This window comes from Ictalurus punctatus, chromosome 22 (genome assembly GCF_001660625.3).
Source record: "Ictalurus punctatus breed USDA103 chromosome 22, Coco_2.0, whole genome shotgun sequence".
Lineage (NCBI taxonomy): Eukaryota > Metazoa > Chordata > Actinopteri > Siluriformes > Ictaluridae > Ictalurus > Ictalurus punctatus.
The window spans coordinates 10203525-10230432 of record NC_030437.2 but is presented as its reverse complement, the minus strand read 5'-3'; the positions used below and the strand labels follow the sequence as shown (position 1 = coordinate 10230432).

At 39.4% G+C, this 26908-nt stretch overlaps 1 protein-coding gene across 1 annotated transcript in view; it reads left to right on the top strand.

The window, feature by feature from the left end:
• The window catches only part of adgrv1 (adhesion G protein-coupled receptor V1), a 132206-nt gene that overhangs the window by 57489 nt on the left and 47809 nt on the right, over positions 1–26908 (top strand). The window contains exons 53-83 of the mRNA XM_017452534.3: positions 669–815; positions 1073–1328; positions 1619–1821; positions 3190–3366; positions 3484–3666; positions 3829–4008; positions 4111–4275; positions 4633–4753; positions 4946–5069; positions 5164–5302; positions 5471–5656; positions 6238–6473; positions 6696–6844; positions 7985–8183; positions 8373–8592; positions 9177–9416; positions 10250–10399; positions 10736–11212; positions 12050–12193; positions 12602–12773; positions 12989–13124; positions 13428–14275; positions 14463–14580; positions 14709–14880; positions 15337–15579; positions 16549–16956; positions 18506–18690; positions 20162–20411; positions 21427–21566; positions 22356–22516; positions 22667–22767. Of these exons, the coding sequence (XP_017308023.2) occupies positions 669–815; positions 1073–1328; positions 1619–1821; positions 3190–3366; positions 3484–3666; positions 3829–4008; positions 4111–4275; positions 4633–4753; positions 4946–5069; positions 5164–5302; positions 5471–5656; positions 6238–6473; positions 6696–6844; positions 7985–8183; positions 8373–8592; positions 9177–9416; positions 10250–10399; positions 10736–11212; positions 12050–12193; positions 12602–12773; positions 12989–13124; positions 13428–14275; positions 14463–14580; positions 14709–14880; positions 15337–15579; positions 16549–16956; positions 18506–18690; positions 20162–20411; positions 21427–21566; positions 22356–22516; positions 22667–22767 (6630 nt within the window). The remainder of the gene's footprint in view (positions 1–668; positions 816–1072; positions 1329–1618; positions 1822–3189; positions 3367–3483; positions 3667–3828; positions 4009–4110; positions 4276–4632; positions 4754–4945; positions 5070–5163; positions 5303–5470; positions 5657–6237; positions 6474–6695; positions 6845–7984; positions 8184–8372; positions 8593–9176; positions 9417–10249; positions 10400–10735; positions 11213–12049; positions 12194–12601; positions 12774–12988; positions 13125–13427; positions 14276–14462; positions 14581–14708; positions 14881–15336; positions 15580–16548; positions 16957–18505; positions 18691–20161; positions 20412–21426; positions 21567–22355; positions 22517–22666; positions 22768–26908) is intronic.

The window sequence follows — 26908 nt, the reverse complement described above, 5'->3', positions numbered from 1 at the left end:
CCTTGAAAGTCTGTCTGTTCAGTTTATATGATATAAAACCTGGGTTCAAGATGAAGCAGCATATCCCAGTCCTGTGATGGGTACAATAACTAGACAGTATATATATAGAACCTGTCATTTTCAACAAAAATCTCACACAGACCGCAAAACAAATAAAAAATGGTTGACTGGCTTTGTTTTCACAACATGTTAACAAGACAAACTTGTCAGCATCTGCATTTAAACAAGACAACAGAGAACAAAAGAACAGAAGAGAAAGTGTGTAGAGAGCGTGAATGTAGTGAAGTAAAAGGACATTTCTGTGATTAAAAATGAACTTGGGTAAGAATATGGCCAGTTAAACCTAATCTTAAATCTTTTTTTTCAAAAAGTTACTCAAGTAAATGTAATGAAGTAAAAGTAGCACGTTATTACATACCTCTGACTATGGTATGAAGTATAATACTATGGAAAGTCTGGTTTAGCTGATTGACAATATTGCCCATGAAACTATCTATAACTTTGCTTCTTTTTTTTTGTTTTGATACCATACATTTTCTTCAGATGGTAACATACTGTATGTACGGTTAACCAGACCCTAAGTATCAGATATTTGTAGCCTGCTGCATAAAGAGTCTGACCATCTTTAAGCTGTTAAGCATTTCACCCGTTTTTGTGTTTGCGGCCAGAACTCTCTCTCCCTGGAGGTGGATGAATTGGAAATTGACAACCCGTTCTCTCTGAGTTTGGAGAGGAGGAGAGGGACTTTTGGGAGACTCACTGTGCGCTGGGCAGCCAATGGAAGCCTGGAGGACATTTTCCCAACATTAGGAGTGGTGAGATTTTATAAAGAAGGAGCTGAAAATAAATGATAGCTGTCATTCTGGTATGAAAATAATCAGTGGGCCAGTATCAAGAGCAATATATCCTGATGTGATTTGTGTGAATCGTGGCCCATTTCAAAAGGCATTGAAATAGAGCCAAGTTCGAATTCACAAGGGTTGCTTCAACAGGCAATAAATTCTAACTTTAATAATTCTCTTCACAGGCTAATGGCAATTGTAGTTCACTCTTTTTATTTTTGTGTTCCTAGGTGACATTTTCAGAAAGTCAGACTGTAGCCACCATCTCACTGACTGTATTAGCTGACAGTATTCCAGAACTAGCAGAGAAAGTGGCTATCATGCTAACAGATATCACAACAGTTGGTGTTGTGGATCCATCCGTGAGAGCTGTGATTGACACACAACGTGCTAGAGCCATGGTCACCATCAAGGCTAATGGCTCTCCATACGGAGTGATTGGATGGCACCTAGACTCCCAGTATTTCATCACAAGCGAGCCTCCAAGTAAATCACCTCAGAACATATTTTGGCCAAACTAATATAATTAAGGGCGCCTCGACACATATAATAGCCTAGACTCACATTATAGTGGTGTACCACAAAGAGTCGTGTCTCTCAATTTCTGCCATTACTATGCTAAGAAATATGCAAATAGCTTGCACAGATCTGTGCATATATGGCATTCAAATTAAGGAAAATAATATAACAATTATTATATTATTTTGCACAACCTCATCATTTATTTTACACTTGAGCTCAGACGTTCAGATTTCTCTTTCATCTTTCCACTTTAGAAAGTCCAAGCAATATCACATTGAGCGTTGTGAGAGATCAGGGAGCGTCTGGGAATGTGGTGGTCCACTATACAACCAGACCTGCACTCTCATTGCCGCTGGTTAGTCAAGCCAGTGAGGGTCAGGACTACATTGCCAAACAGGCTAGCATCATCATGATGGAGAATGCAACTGTTGCCCTTGTAACCATCACCATCTTACCGGTAATTAGTTCAGCGCTGTTTCCATGCAACCGAACAAAATGTTTTACTATGTGCTATCTTCTTAGACATCCTCAAAGCAGAACACTCATATTAGGGCTCTTTATTTGGGATCTTAGGTTTACACATACTGTAATAATTTCCATATCACACATCTTGTATTCTTTATAAGGATAAGTACAGACATGTCTGTAGGTCATTTTCTATGCATTAAAAAATATTGTAAAAAAATTATTATTTAAATAATGAATAAAACACTATGGGGCATGATGTTATAGGAAAATAAACAACAATGTAGTGGTGTGATGGAACTCGATGCAAAGCAGAGTTACAGTATATTTACCACCATACAGTATATTTTATTATTTACAGTATATAACATTATGCCTGAAAGTGTTTTATTCCTCTTATACCACAGCAATTTCCAAACAATGAAAATATTTGATTTATATAGTGACAGGGTGTGCTTTTTTGTCCATTTATAGTTACAGTTAATGTTCTGTAACATCCACAAAACAAGTTATCCTATATATCACAGCCTCTCTATGTTTCCTCTTCTTGATGTTTATACACAGCAAAATCACCAGAGATGATTTAACACCCACAGTGTTGAATTTACATCCTACAGTGTTTATATAAGTCCACTGGACTCAAATAAACACTCTGGGTGTTAATGCAACGCTAGGGATTTTACTGTGTAGACAAAAAAAAAATTTAACATACGTTATTAAGATCCTGTAGATTGGAAAGACTTCTGTGCTGACGATTTCCCCATGCTGGAGCACCTACAAAACAGCTCTACCTCTGACTGTTATAAAGCCCTGTTATAAAGAGTGAATGAACACCTTCCGAATAATCAGTAGTGAGCATTCAAAAGCACTGTGGTATAATATATTTTAATGGCTTAATTGATACATTCAGGGATTCTTTAATAAGTAAAGCCATGTTCCAAATAAATTCATCATTACTAGTTTTCATTCACTGTTAACATTAGATTAACATTTTTAGATGACTCAGGCCATCTATGCTAAGCTGTAACCAAAGCTGTTGGTTTAAGTTGTTAAACAGAAAACCTGGCTTTTCAGGCCATGGTGATCATCAAAACCACTGAAATCTTTTGCTTTTTTTTTATTTCCTGAAAAATATCTCTCCTTTCTGCAAATTGCTGTGATTGTTGAATATTTTATCCTCATTTACTTCAAGCTTCATGAGTTTTGTTTGGACTGAGAGGACTTGATTGTGTCTCCTGGCAAACGATCACATGCTGTGGTAGAATGACTGGTGTATTAATTCTGAGCCATTGACGCCTCATGATTTTGAAGTCAGATGATTCTTCTGCCTGATTATGCGTGTGCTTGTGTATCATCACAGGATGATATTCCAGAATTGGCTGAGATATTTTTGGTGAACATCACTGGTGTGGAGTTGATGGGAGATCAGAGCGGAGCCGGCCAGGCCAGAATCAAGAGGCCCGGAATGGAGATTGCTGAGATCACAATTCAAGAAAATGACGACCCCAGAGGAGTCCTTCAGTTCAATTTGTCAAAGGTGTGATGTTTATTCACTGACCATCTTCTATTTACACTAACATAATTGATGCATTTATAAGAGATTGGGCAGCTGGGTGCTTTGTTCATTAATCATGGAGAACATCTTTATTTTCAGGATGCTTCTGGATTACTGTTTGCCTTTGAGGTTCCTCCACCTGGTAATGTCCTTTTTCTACAAGTCGTGAGGCTTGCTGGTAGAACTGGTCGGCTTGTGTTGTACTGGGAAGCTCAAGCAGTCATCGCCACTATTGACGACTTCACCCCGTCATCAGGCAACCTCACATTTCAAGATGGACAGGTGTATATTTGAATCGACAGTTTAAATATGACCTCTGATTATGCATAAATGAAAGCAGTCAACAAATCTCTAATCAACATGCAATGTATTTATGGGTGTTTATTTTGTAGTGTATGAAATAAGAAATTGTAATATATTTTTACATCTCTACTGTCTTTGTAGGCAAGTGCCATTATTGAGATCACTATTATTGACGACACTGTTGTGGAGCCTATGGAAACCTTTCTCGTCAAACTCACGCATGTGATAGGAGGAGCCAGACTGGGAACCGATAGTTCTGTTCTGGTCAACATCCCCGCCAATGATTCACCTCTGGGTCGCTTTGGCTTCCAGGAACTAACAGTACATATGAAATAATGATACTACTCTATAACAACATTCCTCTATGCTCTCTGCACATGCCTTATGCCTCATATGCCTTAAAATGATGTTCTTATTATCCAGATTACTGTTTCTGAGCCCCAGTTTCCTGGTGACCCTGCATCCTTGGCGAATCTGACAGTGGTGCGAAGTTTGGGTGGAGAGGGAACGGTCTATCTCATCTGGCTCCTGGAGCAGCAGGGGAGAGATGATCTACAACCTCATAATGGGACTCTTGTGTTTAATGGGGTGTGTTTTGGGACTCCCTACTAGAGGAAATTCAGGCATACTCTATTAGAAAGTTTAATATGGAGCTCAAATATTTCTTTACATTCTGTGTTTGGATTTAGCACCACAATTTGTATGATTTATGATTTATGACTTCAATTAGCCAATATTATTGGAAATTCTATTAATTATATTCAATTAATTAACTGCATGAATTCTAGATTTTGCTGCTTTAATATACTATTGTTGTATTTTACTAATGTTTTACTTTTTACTATATTATGTTGTATAATAATATACTATATAATAATAATCATCATCATCATCATCATCATCATCATCATCATCATCATCATATTGTTTTATTATTCTGTCCAGAGTGAGTCGAGAAAGTCTGTGGTGATCCAGGCTTTAGCTGATGCAGTGCTGGAGGGTGAAGAGAGATTCACAATCCAGCTTCTCTCTGCCAGGAATGAGGCTGTCATTGACCCCATAAGAAGTGAGTGTTTAGACTATTCTCTGCCATTTCTAGTAGTTGTAAGTCAGCATAAATGCATTTCTTTCATAATCTTGAAAGCTTCTCAGAGCTGATGAAGATGAGTGCTGAAGTGTCAGAGATCTTGCAGAAATCATGACTTGTGGACCTTGAAAAATCTATAGTGCTTGTTGACTTTCATGTTTGCTCCATTAGACCTGGCCACAATTGTGATTAGGGCTGACCGTGGAGCTCTGGGCATCATTGGCATTGCTGACTCTTCCAGGAATGTACTTATCGGAGAACCTCAGGGAATGTACAATGGCACAGCTTTTATAAGGTACAACTTCACCACCCAATATTTTTGTTGTTGTTGTTGTCATTTCAGTTAACTGTTGAACAAGGTGGTGAGTGTGTGTGTGTGTGTGGTATAGTCTTGTCAGAGGGCCAGGCATTTTTGGTGAGATTGAGATATACTGGAACATTACACCAGCCATCGCCAATGAGTTTGTGGAGAACTCTGGGAAAGTTATCATGAGAGATCGCCAGTCTGCAGCAACCATTCAGCTGATGGTAAGAGAACCAAAAGCTCATAGTTCTAATATGTAATTTATATTCTCATGTGTAATATGGAAACGCTACATTCCAGATTAATTACAAAAGCACATCCAGAAAATGTAAGCCAGGTGCTACATATATGTGTGTCCGTCTCATTTTTTGTTGTCTTCTTTTCTCTTCCAGGCTGTGGATGATGATATTCCAGAGGAAAAGCGTCTGTATGAGCTGAGTCTCACATCACTAACTCCCGGTGCAGACATCAGCCTCAGTCGACAGAATGCCACCATCACCATGGCAGCCAGTGACCTGCCTTATGGCCTCTTCTCCTTCTCCCAGTCCGCACTGAGCGTAACAGAAGATGACAGATCAGTGAGTTACCTTTTTTATCCAGTGATTTTCTAACATACAACCACTCTATATGATGGTGAACTGGAACAACAAGAGTGACAGTAGAGTTACATTCTATGATTCTCTGGCAAATTTATTGTAACATATTGTCTTATTCCACATAACAAAGCTGAATAACAGTGACGTTATACTATCAGTGTATATAGTTCTAATAAAATACACCCCTTAACTTCTGATATCTGTTCCAGCGTCAGGAGAGATTCAAATAAATGAATAGGCTTGTGTATAGGATGACATGGAGGTCTATGGAAACATAGAGCTTTATACTAAATAATCAACTAATACAATGAATGGGTCAAATGCAAACAGATTTCTAAAAAGCTATATTCTTAATGAGATATCAATCAAACCACTCAGATTAATAATGTGTCCATTTTATCCCAATCCCTTTTAACAATGGTGCCACTCTTCACCAGGTTACCTACACAGATACTCATGAAAATATTGAAAATATATTGTGCACTGCAAATTTATGCCTTATTTTTGGCATAATGTTACGATCTGATCCAGGGTTTCTAATGTCAGTGATTTTGTTCCTCCAGGTGAACATCACAGTGGTGCGCTCCATGGGGCTGCTGGGTAGCGTGTGGGTGAGTTACCACACAGAGGGCCAGACTGCAATGAGTGGGCTGGACTTCGAGCAGGCATCAGGCAGACTTCTGTTCAGCCCAGGCCACAGCTCCAGAGTCATTACGCTGAAGATTGTGGATGATTTACTAGCAGAGGGACCTGAGAACTTCTACCTTAACATCACCCAGGTGCAACTCCTCAATGACAGGTAGAGTAACAAAAACGTTGGTGTCACTTCAGTACAGCATGGCATGTGTGAAATATACAGGTAGTGCTGAAAAACACAGAAAGCATGAAAACATGAAGATCAACACAACACAATGGATCTTCAGACATGGTTCTTTTCTTTAGATATTCAAAAGAGTCAACTGTCTGTTGTGTATGATCGTTGTGGTTTGTTTTTTTTTCTCATTCTGTTCCCTGTCCTTAGTACACTCAACTTTACCATAAGAGAACATGGTCTCCAAATAGACCAGCCTCCAGCAATAGGCAATATCTCCTCAATCATGATTGTCATCCAGAAGAATGACAATGTCGAAGGCATCCTGGAGTTTGACCCTTCCTACATTAACATCACTGGTACGCACTTACTTTACTCACTTGCTTCAGTTTAAATGCAAAGTCACGCTTAAATCAGTCGCCTAATTTTACAAGTATAATAAATCAGTAGATATACAGGAATACAAGTAGTATTTTGAGTTTATATACTGTATGTGGTGGCCTGGGAAAAGCCTCCACATTTTGAAAATTGGACATTTTCTGCTATATATAGCTCCAAAAACTACAGATTTTAAGCAAATCTTTAAATAAAATATGTTTCTTGTTCCCATGTATCTGAAGCACAAGTAACCTCCAGGTTACTCACACTTAAAGGGTTGGGGGTTTGATTCCCACCTCCGCCCTGTGTGTGTGGAGTTTGTCTGTTCTCCCCGTGCTTCAGGGGTTTCATACAGATACTCCCGTTTCCACCCCAGTCCAGAGACATACGTTGTAGACTGGCATTTCCAAATTGTCCGTAGTGTGTGAGTGTGTGTGTGTGTGTGTGCGGTTGTGCCCTACAATGGATTGGCACGCCAACCAGGGTGTCCCCCGCCTCGTGCTCCGAGTCCCATGGGATAGGCTCCAGGCTAGATGCAAGATGGATGGATAGATGGATGGATTCCGCTTTTACTACAGAGCATCCCAGACAACCAGTATCTGATTATAATCTGAATTGATCTCGATTGGACTTACAGTACGTCCATTTCATTATGTCACATAACTGTCCAACAACTTGATCAAAACCTGGCATGTGAGGAAATCACACATACCTAGTATGGTTTTAGCCATCTATAGGCAAACTGACTGTATTTACTGCTGCATATCTTAAACCAGCTCCTTACTCAGTGTGTTCTTGCAGGACTATAGTTATAGCCATCTTTTTCCTGTTTGCCAGAATTCACAGCAACATCAGACAGGTTTTTCCAGACCACCACACATTCATTTGTTCAGTTCACATCTCTGAGGTTGCCAGGGTTTTCTTGAGTCTCAGGGAAATGAGTTTCCCCCCTTTAAAACAAGTATTTAATGTTTTTTTTTTTAATGCACACTGCTAAATTGCAATACAATGTTGGATAAAATCAAGATGAAGTCAAGTTATTAGCTATAAGATTAAAAATATGATAGGATATGATATGATATCCTGTTGATACTATATGTTTTTTTTATTATTGGTTTTAGTTGAGGAGGATGTCGGCACTTTCTCTATCCCTGTCCTGAGGAGAGTGGGTACATACGGGCAGGTCAGCATCGACTACATAACCAGAAGCTTGACTGCACAGTCCGGCTCAGATTACATCCTACTTAACGGTACTATAACCTTCACGCATGGCCAGAATGTCAGCCACATTAATCTCTCCATAGTGGATGATCTGGACAGGTGAGTGAGGTTTGGACCCTTCAATGTGTTTTTAGATTTAACCTTGTGAAATATTTTTGATATATTGTGTTGGACTTAAAATCTGTATATCCTGTTCATTAAATTATGGTTGTGATACCTCATATTTTATTTGAATGATAACACAAATGAAATCAGATGAAATAAAGTTATTCCCATAACTTTTCACAGGGAACATAATGAGGTGTTTGAAATCCAGCTCACCGCGGCCTCAGGAGGAGCAATACTGGGCACCCGACTCATCGCTCAGATTACCATTGCTAAAAGTGACTCACCCAGCGGAATGGTCCGATTCATGAATCAAAGTGTGATCTCGATCCCCAACCCTGACAGAACACTGAGGCTCAGCCTTGTTCTTGAGCGCTTCGGAGGGGTGGTGGGTGATGCCACGGTGAGCAGCATCTAGAAAATGACCTCATAACGTGCACATTTCAGAAGTATTCCACATATATGTGGAAATGATTTTTGGAAACTTTCCATTTGATGTTTCCATTGCTTTATTCATTCGGCAATGGGACAATGGGGGTCAGGGATTTGACAGCTGACTGAGAATAGATAGATGACCTGTCAAGTTAATGAGAGGGGAAGCTGACCATTGGATTCCACAGTGTTATCTTTATGTAGGAAATATACTGACTGATTTAAAGCTCTAATTATGCAACTTGCTGGATAGGCAATATTTTCAGCAGTATAACCACAACTGTATTTGAATATCAACAATTCCTCCATCATAATGCATAATATGCATATTCTGCAGAAATTGCAGAGCTTATGATGGCCTATTTTGGATTTTCCTGAGTAAAACTGTTAAAATGAAAAATGGTTTAACAATATTAGCAGTATATATAATCAGTAATAAGAAGAATTAATTTAGTCATTAAAATGGTAATAAAGTGCTCTATATGACTTGAATAATATACCGGAAACTGATTCAGACAGCAATGCTAATTGTGAAATATTATGGTTCTCTCTCAGATAACATGGAACATTCTAGGGCCCAACACAAATGAAGTATTGCCATCTGTAAACACAGATTTTGGTGAACCGGTGAACGGATCGTTCCATTTCAGAGATGGAGAAGGGGGAACGCGTAGCATCGAGCTCCAGATTCTGCCCCATGGTGAGGTAGAAGTGGAGGAAACATTTGTAATTAGACTCAGCCACCTGTTTGGAGACATGGATGTTGACCCCAGAGCAGGCTCTGTCACACTGCGGGTATGTTATTGTTACACTGCTGACAGTGCACAGTATTAATATATTTCATAATGTTATTGTTAGAATGAAATATTATTTAATCTGTTTGTTGCTCATAGAAATTATCTCAAACAGAGAGCGTGGGTATTCAAGTCAAATTTGTAAAGATTCAGCTACATAAAATTCCTTGGTCCAGAAAATTAATTAACATGACTGAATAGCAAATATTTATTTATTTATTTTTTAAAGATAACTGAGTTACTGATCAGAAGGTCAGGTGTTTAAGCCCAGTACTGCCAAGCTGCCACTGTTGGGTCCTTAAGCACTGCCCTTAACCCTCTCTGCTCCAGGCGCAGTGTAACATGGCTGACCCTGCGCTCTGACCCCTTCTTCCTAACAAGCTGGGATATGCAAAGAAACAGATTTCAATGTGCTGTAGTGTATATGTGAATAATAAAGGCTTCTTTGTTCCGTCTAACACACATAAGACACAACAATGTAATATTATTATTTTTTGTTTCACAGTCACATTTCACATTTTCACATGAAGAATAAACACATACTTCTGTCTGATTGTCTTTAAACATTATCTTTCATCCATGACTTATTATTGTATTTTGAACAAGACATGTTGCCACTCCACTAATCCAACAAGAGGGTAAATTAAATTTTAAAAATCTATGAAAGTTTGTAAAAATGCTTCACTTTCTTGATGATCTGCCTTCAGCTAATCACAATCAAAATCTTTTTTTTTTTTTTTTCGTACAGAGATCACACTTCATTTAGCACTCTACATAATAAATTCTTGTTCTTTTGTGTGTGTGTGTGTGTGTGTGTGTGTGTGTGTGTGGCAGATTGCAAAGTTTGGTGACCCGAACGGCATAGTGCAGTTCACCGAACAGGATCTGAGAGAGCGTATTTATAGTGAACCTGCAGACCATGAAGGTCCCCTGAACATCTCCCTCCTTATCACGCGCAGAGAAGGAGTCATGGGAAATATCACTGTAAGGACAACGCACACTCACACAACTCTTTTAGAATAATCGATCTCATCCCCTTTGTATCGCATCATACCAAGGACATTATTATAGCGTTACAGTAGATATTTCATGTAAGAAGTTATTAGTAGCAGGTCATTGTATTAGCAGTGACCCATTTAAAAGATTATATGACTGTATAAGTCCAGTTACCTTGACCAATAGTGTCTGTAATAAGAAATACCACTTATAGAAAGTTTCAGTATGACATAGATAACTAACATTTAATTGACTTTATGGAATATGTTATAATAAACAGTAGGAAAATTGTTTATAACACCCATCCCTATCACTTTTCCTCAGGTATTCTGGGAGATCCTCAGTGACACAGACTCAGCGGGTGACTTTCTCACCCTCCATGGATCAGCTACCATTCTGGCCGGTCAGCGGCTAGCAGAGCTCGTCCTTACCCTACTACCTGACCCTGTGCCCGAGCTGGAGGAGGTCTACATAGTTCGTCTGAGCTCGGTGGAGGGTGGTGCTGAACTTGATACCAACCGCAGCAGTGTCCGCCTCCGGGTCCGTGCCAACGACGAGCCACATGGAGTGTTTGCCCTTTTCAGTGAGCACCAGAAGCTACTTGTGAATGACACTAACCGCAGCAGGTACTTGGCGCTGAACATTAGCAGGCTGGCTGGGACGTTTGGCAGCGTCAGTGTCGGATACCAGATCAGTTATCCCACTCCTGGCCAGAGCTTCACTGAGGATAGATCTACTGGGAGCATCGTGCTGAAGGATGATGAGAAGTCTGCCAGTATCGCCGTGCCAATTAGCACACAGGTTTGTTATGCACATATTTGGATGGTGTTATTTTAATGTGCATGCATTCCAATTAAATGCAAATTTTACACAATTTCTTTGGAGAAAATGTTATTCTAATGGTACAAAAGATAACAGATGTAACTAGACTGTAACTAGAATGTTAGTGACTCAAATCGATCAAATAGAAAAATCAAATAGATTAAAAGTGTAGCTTTCAAAGAAGAGTGCGATGTAAAGATTGGAAAAAGTTAAGGCAGTGTTTTTGTAATTTTCAACCGTCCAGTTTTGGTGAGTATGTGCCCACTGGTAACCTCAGATTGCTGTTCTTCACTGTCAGGGGTGGACCCTGATGTGGTCTTCTGCTCAAGGTTCAACATGTTGTGCATTTTGAGATGCTTTTCTGCTCACTGCGGTTGTAAAGAGTGATTGAATTACCTTCCTGTCAGTTCGAACCAGTCTGGCCATATTCCTCTGAACTCTGTAATCAACAAGCCATTTCTGCTACCAGAACAGCCACAAAGTGGATGTTACAAAGTTAGTTCAGTAATATTCACACCAGCTCATCTATCACCAACAACCATGTCATGGTTAAAGTCACCGAGTTCACATTTTTCACCATTCTGATGTTTGATGAACATTTGAAGCTCTTGACCTGTATCTGCATGATTTTATGCATTGTGCTGCTGCCACATGATTGGCTGATTAGATAACTGCATGAATAATTGTACAGGATTGAATCCAGGAATTAACTGCTTTGTACTTCACTAATGATAGTGGAAGTAGTAGATGCTTCTGTGAACGGGGAAGTTGAAGACAAATGTACATTTACTGTTAACATCCTATTCTTCTTTTCAGGTTTTCTTTGTAACAGGTTTTAACATCACAGTGCAGCTGATGAATGTGAGTCTGATAGGACCTTTGCTCGCATCTCCTCCCCGTGTGCAGCTGGATGCAAGGATCATCACTGTGTCTGTGCCTGAAGAGGCTGCCAATGCTGAAGTCAGTCTCCATATTCCATATTTATCATTCAGCTACAATGCAAAAATGCAAGCAAATTGCCACAAGAGGGCACTATATTTACACATACACTGTGAGAAGATTATATATATATATATATATATATATATATATATATATATATATATATATATATATATATATATATAAAATTTATTTATATACATACACATACACATGTTAGTATATTTATATATTTAGTAAAGAATATATATATATATATATATATATATATATATATATATATATATATATATATATGTGTGTGTGTGTGTGTGTGTCTGTGTGTGTATAATTGGTTCTTCTAAAACTCAAATATTTTCATAAAGGTCTTGTAGAATCACATCATTATTACAATACTTTGCAGTAAATTAATCAGCGTCTTTCCAGGTGGGCTTTGCCTCCTTGGACCTGCAGGTATCTGATGTCAGGAGCGGCCGATGTGATGCGTTAATCAACAGGATGGGTCTCTATGGAGACGTGACTGTGCAGTGGAGAGCTGGATTCCCTCCTGGACAGACTCCATCGGGCTACCAGCCTGGAGAAATCACTCCTAGCTCAGGTTAGTAATCGTCAAATCGACAAAGAGGACAAGAGATTTTCACACTGTGGAGACTGATAAAATAAAAAATAAAAAAAAACTGTGACATTAGTGCCAAAGCTTAAATTATGTAAATTGATATACTGTATATTGTGGAAATAGTGTACAGATCCTGCAGGTTTCACTTGTCCAAGTCTTGCTTAATGGCGTGTTTGTGTTTTGTGTTTTGTCTCTAGGCACTGTGATCCTCTCTCATGGCCAGAGGAGCAAAATCATATCTTTTATAGCTGAGTATAATATGTCTGTGCCTGTTACACATGCAGTTCACCTGACCACTATAGAGTCCATGTCACCAGGAGGAGCCAGATTCAGGTAATACCTGCTCCATATGTCCTTTTAAATTCATGTAGTTATATTTTTATTTTTGTTGTCTGTTTTATACCCTATTTAATGAGTCTGAACTCAAATGATTCTTGTATATGAGAATTTCCTTTGTTTTTACATTAATATATTTGATAAAATGATGCTTAGAAGTTTTTGAAAGAAATCATTTTGAATTCCAGCAAGTATTCCTCATATATATTCTCACCATATTATATAATACTTATCAGGAACTAGTGGGTGCCATAATATATGATTACAATGTTTACATTTTGTGTTCCTGTGATTGCTCAGACCTGGTTACACTGTGGCAGAGGTGGAGTCACTAGGACTGTATCAATTCCATTCTGACTCTCAGAAGCTGGATATTACAGAAGACGTGCACACCATCACTATCTATGTCCAACGCCTCTACGGCTTCCGCACCAACCGCACCCAGCTCTACTACAAGACCTGGCCAGGTAGTGCCCTTCCTGGTGAAGATTTTACCCCAGTGCACGATGGGCAGCTACTCTTTGAAGGCCGCCAAATAGCTGCCGCCATCAACGTCTCCATTCTAGATGACTCGCAGATGGAACCTAATGAGACATTTTATGTGAACTTGACTGACGTTCGCGTAATCAGTGCAGGCTATACTTCTCTTAGTGCTCGTCCACGTATTGTAGCTGAAAACAGTATTTCTGCTATTACCATTCTCGATAATGATGCCATCACTGGATTTGGATTTTTAAGTATTGGCCCAGCGATGAGCCGCACTTCTGAAGACAGGCTGGAGGGGGCGCCAGCTCAGAAAGTTGTCCTAAGAGTACGCAGGACAGCAGGACAGACAGGGGTGGTAAGTGCCCGAGTTCGAGTTTATGATGGTGGTCTTGTTTCTCCGGTGCTGCATGGGGCTCCATTCCTTCAGGAACACAATGGGACATGGGCAAGGGAAGGGGACGACTTTACACTTGAGTCGCAGATGGTCACTCTGTCGGAGGGGCAAACAGAGGCTGAGGTCAGCCTCTTTATTCTAGACGACCAGGAGCCGGAGGGGCAGGAGGTCTTTTATGTCTACCTTAGTGAACCAGAAGGGGGAGCACAGATCGTCAGCTCACCGGATGAGAGTGGCATCACTTTCTTTGCCAAAATCATTATTCTAGGTAAATGCATTATTTTTCCTAAAAAAGTAAACCCACAAGGCGAACATACTATAGTTTCAATAGAAGGTATAGAGTATGAAATGGGAATGCTTGTAAAAAAATTAAAAATACAAACTGTACTAGTCTAAGTCAATGCGTGATCGGTTTTGTATGATGACTGTTTCTTTTTATTATGTATTTCTCTCAGGGAGTGATCTTCACAACGGAATTGTGGGCTTCACTTTGAGTTCTCAGACAGGCCAGGTTCTGGATGAAGACTCAGACAACAGGACAGCCATACTCTTTCTTCAGAGGCAGGAAAACAGGTAAACGTCTTCTGCTTCTTCGTCTCTTAGTCTGCGTTACGTTTTATCGTAGCATACATACCGTTAATGTTGTTGGCCACAGTTCACACTGCTGGACAGGATTAACACCTTGCTTGTGTGTTTGACAGAGCATTTGAGGATGTTTTCGTGTCCTGGAGGGCAACATTTAGCCTCACAGCTCCAGCATTGCTTAGTCAGGGGATTAATCTGACACAAGAGCTGCAGCAGACCTCGGGCAGGGTGCTGTGCAGGAGAGGACAGGTTCTCTGTCTCCTCCAACTGGAGGTCCGACCAGACCAGGTACAAAGGCAGGACGGGGCTGTCTGACAAACTAGCCGTCCAGTCATCTAACTCCTTCTCTCTCGTGCATTCATTTTCTTTGATGACTCTTAATTTCTTCTGCTGCATGTAATGCTGGCATTAGAGTTTTCTCTTCCAACTCAGTTCCTCCAGCTAGAACAGCCCTTTAGCACAATTGCTAGAATGTCATACCAGTGTTGTAACTATTTCTAGACAATTGTCAGCTTTTCAGTGTGGCATGTTTCTGTGAGACCTATACTCTACTCGTGCCTTGTCTGATGTTATACTTTAAAATTCATACAAGGTCTGTGAAATGATTCAAATAATTAATAATTAAAACAATCAGGATTAATGTACTATTTAAAGTCTACACATGGTTCAAAGGATCGAACTAGAAGGATGGCATAATGACATAAAAAATAGGTGTGCTAATCCATGTATTTTTACTGTTTGCAGGAGCCCGAGTTCCAGGTGTGGTTCCTGGTGGAGATCTATGAAGTAGGAGATGGTGCTGCGATTAATCAGAGTGCCCGCTTCGCTAACATCACCATGCTGGAAAGTGATGACCCTCGGGGACTGGTGTATTTTGCTGTGGGCTCCCGGCTGCCTGTGGCCACGCTCCGAGCAAGCAGAGTCACTCTGCAGGTCTACAGGGAGGGCAGTGTGGCATCAGCTTTATCTGTGAAGTACCATTTGCAGGTGAGGTGCAGTGACACACACACAAACACATGGTGGGATATAATACATGGATATTATATTCATATACAAACATATACACTGCTGATGAAGAGGTGGCAATAACTCTCTTTGGTGCCCATGGGTTTTTACACACACACACACACACACACACACACACACACACACACACACACACACACAAATTTTAATTTGCTTAAAGTGAGAATCTACTTCAGGTTTTACAATATGACCTTATGGACCTTATGAATAGGGTTAAACATGTGACACAAACTATGACCTTGGACTAAAATTAGGCATCTTATGTCTTAACCCTTCACCCTTCACCCTTACCAAGGCCAAATATATGGTTGTACAGTTCTGCTGGAACACTGAATTTGACAAGCTGGAGACAAAGTGACGTATCAGATTACTTCTCACACTCTCTCACTTCTCTCTTTCTTCCTTTTTAGATTTGTTCTCCATTCTACATAAGTTAATTCAGCTTTCTTTTGTACTTTGAAATTAGAAATCAAATGCACTTTTTCTATCCCTGAAGCCAATCCATCAAGCATTCTTTTTTTAAATAAGGTTTAACAGTTTATCAGAGGAAGGATTCATTTGGCTGCTCTTTCAGTCAGATATTGTGCTGTCTGAATGATAAAGAGCTTCTCAGACCATCTGCTGTTCAATGGCTTAAAATCTTCATTTCTGTTTACTATATTTTCTCATATAAGATACGTATCTATATGTGCAAATATCACAAACAAGTATTTTGACACACTTTCCTGAAAACATATTTATGTATAACGGAAGTCCAAGGGTGGTAACTGAATGTCTTACCAAAGCTTTTTTATTTTTATTATTATTATTATTATTATTATTTAGATTTTATCCAGCTGAACTGAAGAAATGACAAAAATGGCTTCTTTGTACTTATGCTTTTTGGTTACTTTGAAAAAAACAATGGTTTACACATTTGATTCTCCACAGGAGTTGCCAAAGGCTGAGTCCATTGGTCCAACTCTGATCTGGCCTGCTGTGGCTGATGCAGATTTCATCATGGCCAGTGGTGAGCTTACATTCGATATTGGCCAGCAGAGTGCTGGTTTGGACATCACACTCACACCCAGCATCGGCTCGTCAAACCCCACACCCAAGCGCTTTCGCGTAATTCTCTCTGATGCCACTGGAGGTGCCCGGATTCACCCAGTGTATGGGATGGCAAATGTGACTCTGGTTTCGGACACTGAAGCTCAGGCCGTGTGGGCACTGCTGGAACAGCTCCATCAACCTCTGGATGAGACACTGATCAACCGTGTACTGGAGGGGCTTATTAATAAAGTCAGCATAGACACGACACACGAACAAATGACCGCCGTGCTGGATGCAGTGGGGAAGGTGAGGATTAGCGTGTGGGTTTATATAAGTAGCAGTTGTTATAGATGGTTTCCACACTGTGAAGCTGGGACAAAATGTGTTTTCAGTGATGTTGCTATAGTCTTCTTAAAAAGGGAGTTGGTGTAGGCAACCCATGAGAGGTTTTCTAAAAATGTGGACACCCCAGAACTTGCAGGACAATTGCTCAACAATACCATCAATAAAGAACACTGTTTTAGTCAAGTCACTTAGACCTGAAATGCATGTTGAAGCCCCAAGTTGCTACCCAAGTTGAGTTCATACCATGGGTTGAAAGCATTGTGTGAAATGAGAGAGAGAACGTTGCCACCATTAATAATTACATTTAATTTGCTTTAGCTACCTTAATGAAATGCAGTAGTTCATAGTAGTGTATTTGATTAATGTTATTTAAATGTAGAAGAAACAATGATTTACACTGACATTATTTACTTACTTAAACAGTGCAAGTCAAAGTAGGAGTCTCATAAACCCAAGTCAAGCCTTAGGTATTCATAAATTTGAGTCCAATTTCAACACTCATCCTGTATGGACTTCCTGATATAATGACGAGCTCTTGGTCTGGTGTTTGGAGGATTGCTATTCCACAAGGTTCTGAATCTCCTCTGAATAATTTGATTCTGAAATAATAATAATAATAATAATAAACTTTATTTTATAAAGCACCTTTAAAGCAGCTTCTCAAAGCGCTGTACATAAAATCACAGTCCACAGAAAAATAAAACAAATAAAAGTTAATAAGAACAAAAACAACAACATTAATAATAAAAAATAATTCTAAAACAATCTAAAAAGACATCAGCAGTCGAATGCAAGTTTAAAAAAGTATGTCTTGAGAAGAGCTTTAAAAATGCCAAAAGTGTGGGCTTCCCTGAGATCACCGGTGTATCATCCAGTGCCAGGTAGAGGATAAGCTAAGGCCTTAGTCATTTTATACATTGGTATAATAAGTAAACTGGTGAAAAACATAGAATTAATGCTTAGATTATAAAGAGTTAAATTATTTGATTTTCAGAGTTAGAGTCATACAGTATGTAGGGTGGTGGAGATGTAGATGGTGTCCTCAGTAAGTCTGCAGATGCTGTGTGGCTGGGTTAATGGCTTCGGTATTAGACAGCACTTGATATTGATGATAGATGGCTACAGCAACTCAGACTTGTTGGACTTGGGAACTACAATGGTGCTTGAAAGTTTGTGAACCCTTTAGAATTTTCCATATTTCGGCATATATATGACCTAAAACATCATCAGTTTTTGTCGAAAGGACTTGTGTGGAAAGCTGATGATGTTTTTCTAAAATCTGATAATGTTTTATGTTTTAGAAATATAGAAAGTTCTAGCACCAATGTACTTGTGGTGCACGTACACTCTGTGTAAAGGCAGAGACTGATTAAGAAAAAATATGATGGTGAATCATCTGATCAGCGCAGATCATGCTGGAGGAAATGATCATTTATATAAAGATGATATGATTGGTTAGATGTTTAGAATGTGTCCTCTGAATGATCATGATGTCTCATGCTACATCTAGATTTTGAGTGAAGCCGAGCAGACTCCCCTGAAAGACAGCAGCCGGGCTTTGACCTATGACCTCCTCTGTGCCCTTGCCAAACCGAGCCGGACAGACACACGAGGCCTGAGCCATTTGGCCACAGTAGCCGAGCGTTTTGCCTTCTCACTGATTAGTGATGCACCATGCAGCACCGATGGACAGAGGTAAGAGTTTCAAATCTATTGCCGCATGATTTTGACTTGCTGGAACTAGTACACTGCTCTACTCCACTTTAACAAATGGGAGATTTTGCATACAAGTGCTCAATTTTATAAACCAGCCTCCCAGATTAATCCTAATATGGCTGTTATGCTGGGGATACGTTATTGTGATCACATATAATGTTAACTGACCATGACTAGCTTGATGCCTAGTTAGCATTTCAGGTAATGTACTTTGCACTTAATATGTTAAAATACTATATGTTTAACGCTCATATTCTGTACATCAATTGGCCATGGATCCACCTGTATTGTTTGTAGGTCCTGTTCTTCACTTTTGCGTATTGTATTGTATTGTATATTAGTTTCATTTATTAACAATACAAATAAAATTCATGGAAATAGGCTGTTAGATTTCCATGTATCTCAGGAATCTCCATGAGATACATGGAAGATTTCCATGTATGTCAGGATGTCTATTTGAGCATGCATGTGTTAGTGTGTGTTCATTTAGGCTCCCCAGATCGATCTGAAACGCTCTGAGGAGAACCACACTTTCTAAGCACAGAACTAAAAGTTAGAAGTAATTGTAGAACAGGCTGAAAGGCATGATGGAAGATCTGAAAGACATAATCTGAGATTCCTGAGATACATAGAAATCTAACACAGGCTAAACCACCCACATGCTTGGTAATCCTCCTGATGGTTGTTGTTTCATGTTTATGATTTCTAAATGATGTTTTATGGTCATTAATGAAATCGAGCCAAACACCTGCAGGGCAAAAAATCTCTGCTGTGGTATGGATAGGTTCAGCTGAAGGTTAAATACGTGTGTTAATTTTAATAAACAAATATTCAGTCGTGTAACTGAATCATCTGAGTCCACTTGATAACATCAAACAAGTGTCTAGTTTAAATCTCTCAGTCTGTAATACTTGGCGTTTCAATATTTGGTTCACTGGTCTCATGGGCCTTTATTTAAATATTATTCGTATTTTTAGAAAAAGTCCTGTGCTAGCTAACAGAGTCATAACAGTGTCATATTAAACACGCAAGCAGCAGCCTGTATAGTTGCTTGTCAGAGGTTTGTGTGTGTGTGTGTGTGTGAGAGAGAGAGAAAGAGAGAGAGAGAGAGAGAGAGAGAGAGAGAGAGAGAGAGAGAGAGAGAGAGAGAGAACACCACATATACACATGGTCATATTGTGTGAATGTTATTTGTATATATTTGATAAATATATGTGACACCAAACATGGTAGAAATATACTGTTATAATGTAACTACAAGCGATCAGCTTATATCATTTGATGAAGGAACTTGCCTTGGGATGTGAACTGACGCAGGCCAGTACATTAGACTTGCCCACCCCCACACACCACCCTAAACACAATTGTATTGTTCCATTTTTAAAATCAGTCCTTTTGACCCACACAGAATATAAGGGTTAACTTTGATTCCTCTATACCATTTCTACAGAGGAAAGACCTTGGACACGTGTCCTTACTTCACTATCACAGCGTACCACTGGTATCCCACAGACATCAACGCACACACCTTCACGGGCACGAATGGCGATACCTTCACCCTACCCGATGCCCTGCTGGAGGTCCCAGTACTGCCTGTGGGTGGCATGTCTCCCTTTGCCTGCCGCAAAATACATTTCATTGAGTACCACACTGAGCACTGGTTCCTCACTAACACAAAAGCCAGTGCTCTGAACAACAAGGTAAGCAAAGCCAAATGTGTTTCTTTTTCAAATCAGCAGGCAAATTGTAATCAGTGATTACATATTCAGTGCATGAGATGGGTTTGGTACGTTTTAAAATCTCCAAATATTTGGTCCTAGCAACTGATTTGTTTGGTTCTGAGATAGATGTTTATTAGTAATTCATTGATTCATGACATTTTTTTATACTTCCTGCAGAAGTTCATGTTTCATGTTTATGTAAGGAAGGTTTTATCAGATCCTATTTATATTTCAGGTAGGGGTTTCTGGTTTTAATTTAAGTGCAAAAATGTAGGTATTTTCTACTGTGTATTTAAGTATACCCAGTATACTCAGTAAAATAATAACTCAGTCATAATAATAATAATAATAATAATAATAATAATAATAATAATAATAATAATAATAATCAGAAGAAGAAGACTACCATTACCAATGATAATAATAAAAGGGGAAAGGATGAAAAAATAAGGTTCAGTTTTATGAAACGCTAAACATAGTGTTTAAATTAAAATTTAAAAAGTGTTTAAAACCCGATTTTTCAGGTTCTTTTATTGCGACGATTTAAAAGCTTGCATTAAAACATAATGATTCTTAAACATACATTTTACATAGGAAAATCGCAACTGTGATTAAGAATATTTCAGTTATATAAGAAACTTGACCAATGAAATATATAATAGAGATCAATCAAAACGTAATGAGGAAATCCCATTTGATTGGCTTTAGCCACTGTCCAGATGGTGGCAGTGTTGTTCAGTCAGTCTGTTAGCAGTCAGTCGTTTGAGTCATGGCCATTCCCTTCTCTCTGCATGCTGTAATTGTAATTTACACGTGTTAAATATTAAAGGACGATTCCAGTTTGTCAACACTGCAGTTTCCCAGAAGAAGATGTTTGTATATTCCTGGTATTCTGTGATAGAAATAAACTTAGCCAGTTTGTTATTTATGAATGTTTTTCTTTTGTGTGTGTGTGTGTGTGTGTGTGTGTGTATGTGTGTGTGCACACGTGCAGGTATTCTCTGTTAGTCTACAGGGCCGGGGGTCCAGACCTTTAGAAGACGGTAAAGAGGTGGTATACCGCATACACACACCAGATCGCCGCGTGAAACCCCGTCAATCTCTGTGCCTTCTGTGGAACCAGGCAGCTGAGAGGTGGTTTACCTAACTCTACACCCACACACACATTTGTCTTATCATCTTTGATTGCATTTACATGTACATCAATAGTCCGAATCGGAATTTGGCAGTATTCTGATTAGTATTGAGTCACGTCGATTCAGATTAAGACAATATTCTGATTCCCCAAATTATTATTCCCATCCCTGGAATATCCATGTTTTAATTGGTCATTTGTTGCATGTAAACACCTTATTCAGAAAATCCACTGAAAGGAGAATATATGCACATGTTCAGTCCACAAGGCATTATGGGTGCTAACTGATGCTTATCTGTAGGCTCGGTATTTAGGAATGGCAATGCAGACATACTTACAACAACCATGTATACAGGAATATCCCGATGCCTGTACGCATATAAACATCATATTTGGAATACGGCTGAAACCTGAATATAGACCTTGAACGGAATTTGATGTGCATGTAAATGTAGTAATTGTGAGAACCTTCTACTGACATAAATATTAATGAATTTAATGAATGCTATGCTACACCTAAATCTGTCTCAAACCCGAACCTGAGTAACCAAAAAGAAACCCTTTGACCCTTTATTTATTTATTTATTTATTTATTTATTTTAAAAATGTTTTGTAAAAAGGCAGTTTTCCTAGTGAGTGGCAGCTAAATGTCCCCACAAGACCAAATCTCTCGGGTATTCCTCTCCTTGTGGGGACATTTGTTTCTTAGACAATCTTTTGGTCATAGAAATCATGTATATTCAGTGTAAAGCTGCTTGACATTTATTTTATTGGTTTCTCTTGTTCAGCTGGCTGTCTGATGGTCAGTTCTGTCGAGTGGTAGATGACGGCGAGAACTTTGTGGAGTGTGCCTGTTCACATCTGTCCATCTACACAGCATACGCTGAGATCGACACTCTGTCTTCATACAACGAGGCTTTCTACGCTGCAGGCTTCATCTGCATCTCAGGTCCAAGTCTGATTAAGTCTTTAGTCGCACTAAAATAAGCCTGGCAAGTTAAGACTTGCCCTCTGTGCACTAAATGTTTCGTTAACCTCTCTTTAGTTACAAAGATTACAAATCTGCTCTGTTGGAAATGTGTTGTGTCTCCTTTCACAGGTTTTGCCTTGGCCATCATATCTCATGTGCTATGCTCCAGATTCCCCATGTTTGCTGCCAAACTGCTCACGCACATGATGGTGGCCTGTCTAGGGACACAGGTAGGACAAGTTATAAATGAACAAACTCTTCAAAAAAAAAAAGTCTGCAGTTTTGTTGCAGGCCCTTTGCTTTTTGTCCATCTGTAATATGGTCTACTTTTGCAGGGAAAACATAAGTGTTGGGGTTTTTTTTTTCCTGTTTTTGTCCTGTTGCTATTCTCATGGTCAGAAATGAACCCACCTACACTGACATGGGTGGTGCTACAGAGTGTGTGACATTTGAAATTTGCTGACACAAAGTTCGTTTTAAACCCACTTTGGCCCAAAATTGTGCAAACTTTCCTGTTTTTCAGGACCTCCTTTTAACTCAGACACAACAAAGTAGCCTTAAATAGAAGATTTAATAAGTCTACTCATGTTTCTTAACACGCAATTTCGTAGCTGTACTATAGCATATATATACGTGGATACTTTCGCCAAGTATTGAGTCGTTTTATTCATAAGAAATAAGAACAAAAAGCTCAGAGACTACTAAATGTGATTCAGGCAGTTGATTTGTCATTTACACATGTGAAATCAGAAAATGTCTAACAAAACAAATGAAACACCCACACAAGCATATCACATGGCAAGAAATGCATTTGTGGTGAAATCTATAAGTACACCCACCATCCACTTTATTAGGAACACCTGTACCAGTCCTATTCAGGTCAGATAAAGTTCACATCACACATCAACATGTGATGTCATGACCGTGGCGTGGTTGTTAGGTGCCAGATGGACTGGGTTGAGTATTTCAGAAACTACTGATCTCCTGGGAGTTTGATTTTAACTTTAGAGTTTACACAGAATGGTGCAAAAAAACAAAACAACAAACATTCATTGAGCAGCAGTTCTGTGGGTGGAAACACCTTGTCGAAGAGAGAGGTCAGAGACGAATGGCCAAAGTGGTTCAAGCTGACAGGAAGGCTTTAGTAACTTAAATACCCACTCTTTACAACTGTGGTGAGCAGAGAAGCATCTACAAATGTATAACAGCAAAATACCAGATCAAGTTCAAATCCTGTCAGCCAGGAACATGGACAGCAGGACAGCAGAAGTTGATGAAAGACCAGGTGATGTGTTGCCAGTCTTCAAATGTCCAGTTTTGATGAGTTGCCTTATTTTTGCATTTGCATTATGATAATGAAGAGCCGAGCTTCATGCAAAGGAGTTTAAAAATAGCATATACCGAACAGCCATAACATTAAAACCACATGCCGAATATTGTGTAGGTCCCCTTTGTGCCACCAAAACAGCTCTGACCTGTCGAGGCATGGACTCCACAAGACCTCTGAAAGGTGTGCTGTGGTATCTGGTACCAAGACTTTAGCAGCAGATCCTTTAAGTCTTGTACGTTATGAGGTGGGGGCTCCATGGATCGTACTTGTTTGTCCAGCACGTCCTACACGTGCTTGATCAGATTGAAATATAGTTTGATTGAATTTGGGGAATTTGGAGGCCAAATCAACACCTTGAAATCTTTGTCATGTTCCTCAAACTATTTCTGAGCAATTTTTGCAGTGTGGCAGGAAGCATTATCCTGCTGAAAGAGACCAATGCTGTTGCCATGAAGGGGTGTACTTGGCCTGCAGCAATGTTTAGGTAGGTGGTACGTGTCAAAGTAACATCCACATAAATGCCCGGACCCAAGGTATCCCAGCAGAACATTGCCCAGAGCATCACACTTTCTCCACCGGCTCGCCTTCTTCCCATAGTGCATCCTGGTGCCATCTCTTCCCCAGGTAAGCGACGCACATCCGCCATCGACATGATGTAAAAAAAAACACTAGGCACTTTCGTGGTGGGTAGGGATCAGCATGGGCACTTTGACCTACATATGCAGCAAGCTGCAATGCACTGTGTGTTCTGACAGCTTTCTATCATTGCCAGCATTAACTTTTTTCAGCAATTTGTGCTAGTGTAGCTCTTCTGTGGGATCAAACCAGACGGGCTAACCTTCGCTCCACACGTGCATCACTGAGCCTTGTTCACCCATGGCCCGGTCACCAGTTCACTGGTTGTCCTTCCTTGAACCACTTTTGATAGGTACTAACCACTGCATATCAGGAACACCCCACAAGACCTGTCGTTTTGGATATGCTCTGAACCAGTCGTCTAGCCGTCACAATTTAGCCCTTGTCAAAGTGGCTCAGATCTTTATGCTTCCCCATTTTTCCTGCTTCAACATCAACTTCGAGGACTGACTGTTCAATTGCTGCCTAATATATCCCACCCCTTGACAGGTGACACCGTAATCAATATTATTCACTTCACCTGTCAGGGGTTTTAATGTTGTGGCTGATCAGTGTATTTAACGGCAGGTGTAGTAGTGTACAGCAAATATATGCTGCTTTCTTCTACACTAGCCCTAACGACTGTGCATATCCTTAGTTTATAACTTTCTGTGTATTTGTGCTTCAAACGTCTGTAATTTGAAATGATGTCCAGGCCCAAAAATTTTCAGCATAACAGTTCACTACTTTGCATTTTAATCCCATCTATTAAATTATTTTAGAATGGCTAAAATAGCATGAGGTTATTCAGAAAGCTGAAAGAATGCAGTGTAGAACCATGTAGTCTTCTTTTTGAAACCATGCTGACCAGGTGATCCTTGCATACCTCTTTTCTCCACACCACTAATCCATTATAGAATGATATTTCTAGGAATTACATGATAACAGCTTGGATGAACACGTCTAAATAAGACCGTATGGGCTACCAGGGTGACAACCCAGCTATCTCCAGTCTCCCTTCCCCATAAAACCAGAGGAAAAGGGGGTGGGGCAAGTGGCTAGTGGTCTGATGCTTGTGAACAGGTGACCTTAACCAGAGTGGGAATTTTCCACTGGACCTGAATTAGTATTGTGAAGCCGAATTACATGAAGGTGCTCAGGTCCTTAGCAGGTCCTTTGCAGGTCTCCCAAAACCTGTATGCATTCTGTCATTCATTAAGTGTTTTTGCTTTTTCTCTCTTGTCACGAACTGTTTTGAATGGAAAATTCCATGCTGACCATTTCAAGTGGCTGTGGGTCTTACAGAGACATAGACTGAAACTTGTCTATCTTGTTCTGTCAGTTGTAATGCTTTCTAGTTGGAGAAGGAAAAAACGGTTGCACTTTCTATGAAGCCCAGATTTATAAATCACTATAACTGTGCTCTTAGTTCCTCGTAAGTTGAAAATGATTCCTTGTAAGCATTTTATGTACTTGAATAATGACTTGTATCACTTGAAGAATGTAATGATGAGTGCTATAGTGTTTTTATAATTATTAATAAATATTACAGTCACTTTATAATTATTCAAAAGCTATAAAGCTTGTGCAGTACACCACATGTCATTATAATGAATAGTGCCAAGATGATTGTTATAAAGGAAGTACTTATTAGCAGATTATTAGAGCTTTATGGGAAAGGAAATATGAGGATATATTACTAAGTTACAAAGAATTGTAAGCACATTTGAATGATTTATGAATATGGGCTCTGTAGAAAGTGTCACCAAAGGAAAAGAATACACACACACAAAAAAAGTTTTTATTAAGTGAAATCATACTTACAGTGCAGTCTGTCAGTAAATTGACAGTGAAACCATTTCTGGTGTTTTGGCATTGCACTTTGTACTGATGTACACGGCGTACAACGTTTTTGTCTATATATAGTCCTGCATTGGTTTATCTGTAAATCAACAATCATGTGGTATCTGGCTGCTGAGTTGTTTTCTTGGCCCAGCTCTGTCATTGTATCATTAGTTCATGCACAGCCAGGCTAACCAAAGGTCTAGATTTGATTCCGGCTGTGTAATTTGAATGTGGAGTTTGTTTGATTTGGTGTTTTTCAGCATGAGAACAGAGAAGTGGCAGCACCAGTAAAAGAGACCATCAGGAAAAGCAGAATAAGTTTGGATATGTCAAAAATTATGTGATACTTTAAAAAAAAAAAAAAAAAAAAGGAAGAATCTACTGGTGAGGTAAAGACTAAAATATGTCTTGGCAGGAAAAACTATCTAGGATGTCAGAAAAGATGTCAAGGTTTACGGTACAGAGAAGATTAGAGCAGCGTGACCTCAGAGACTTCACAACAAGATATCCCTGGTAAACCTCAAACACAGAAAGGCCAGGTTACATATATGTCATATAGCCCATGTCATATAGCCCATTCT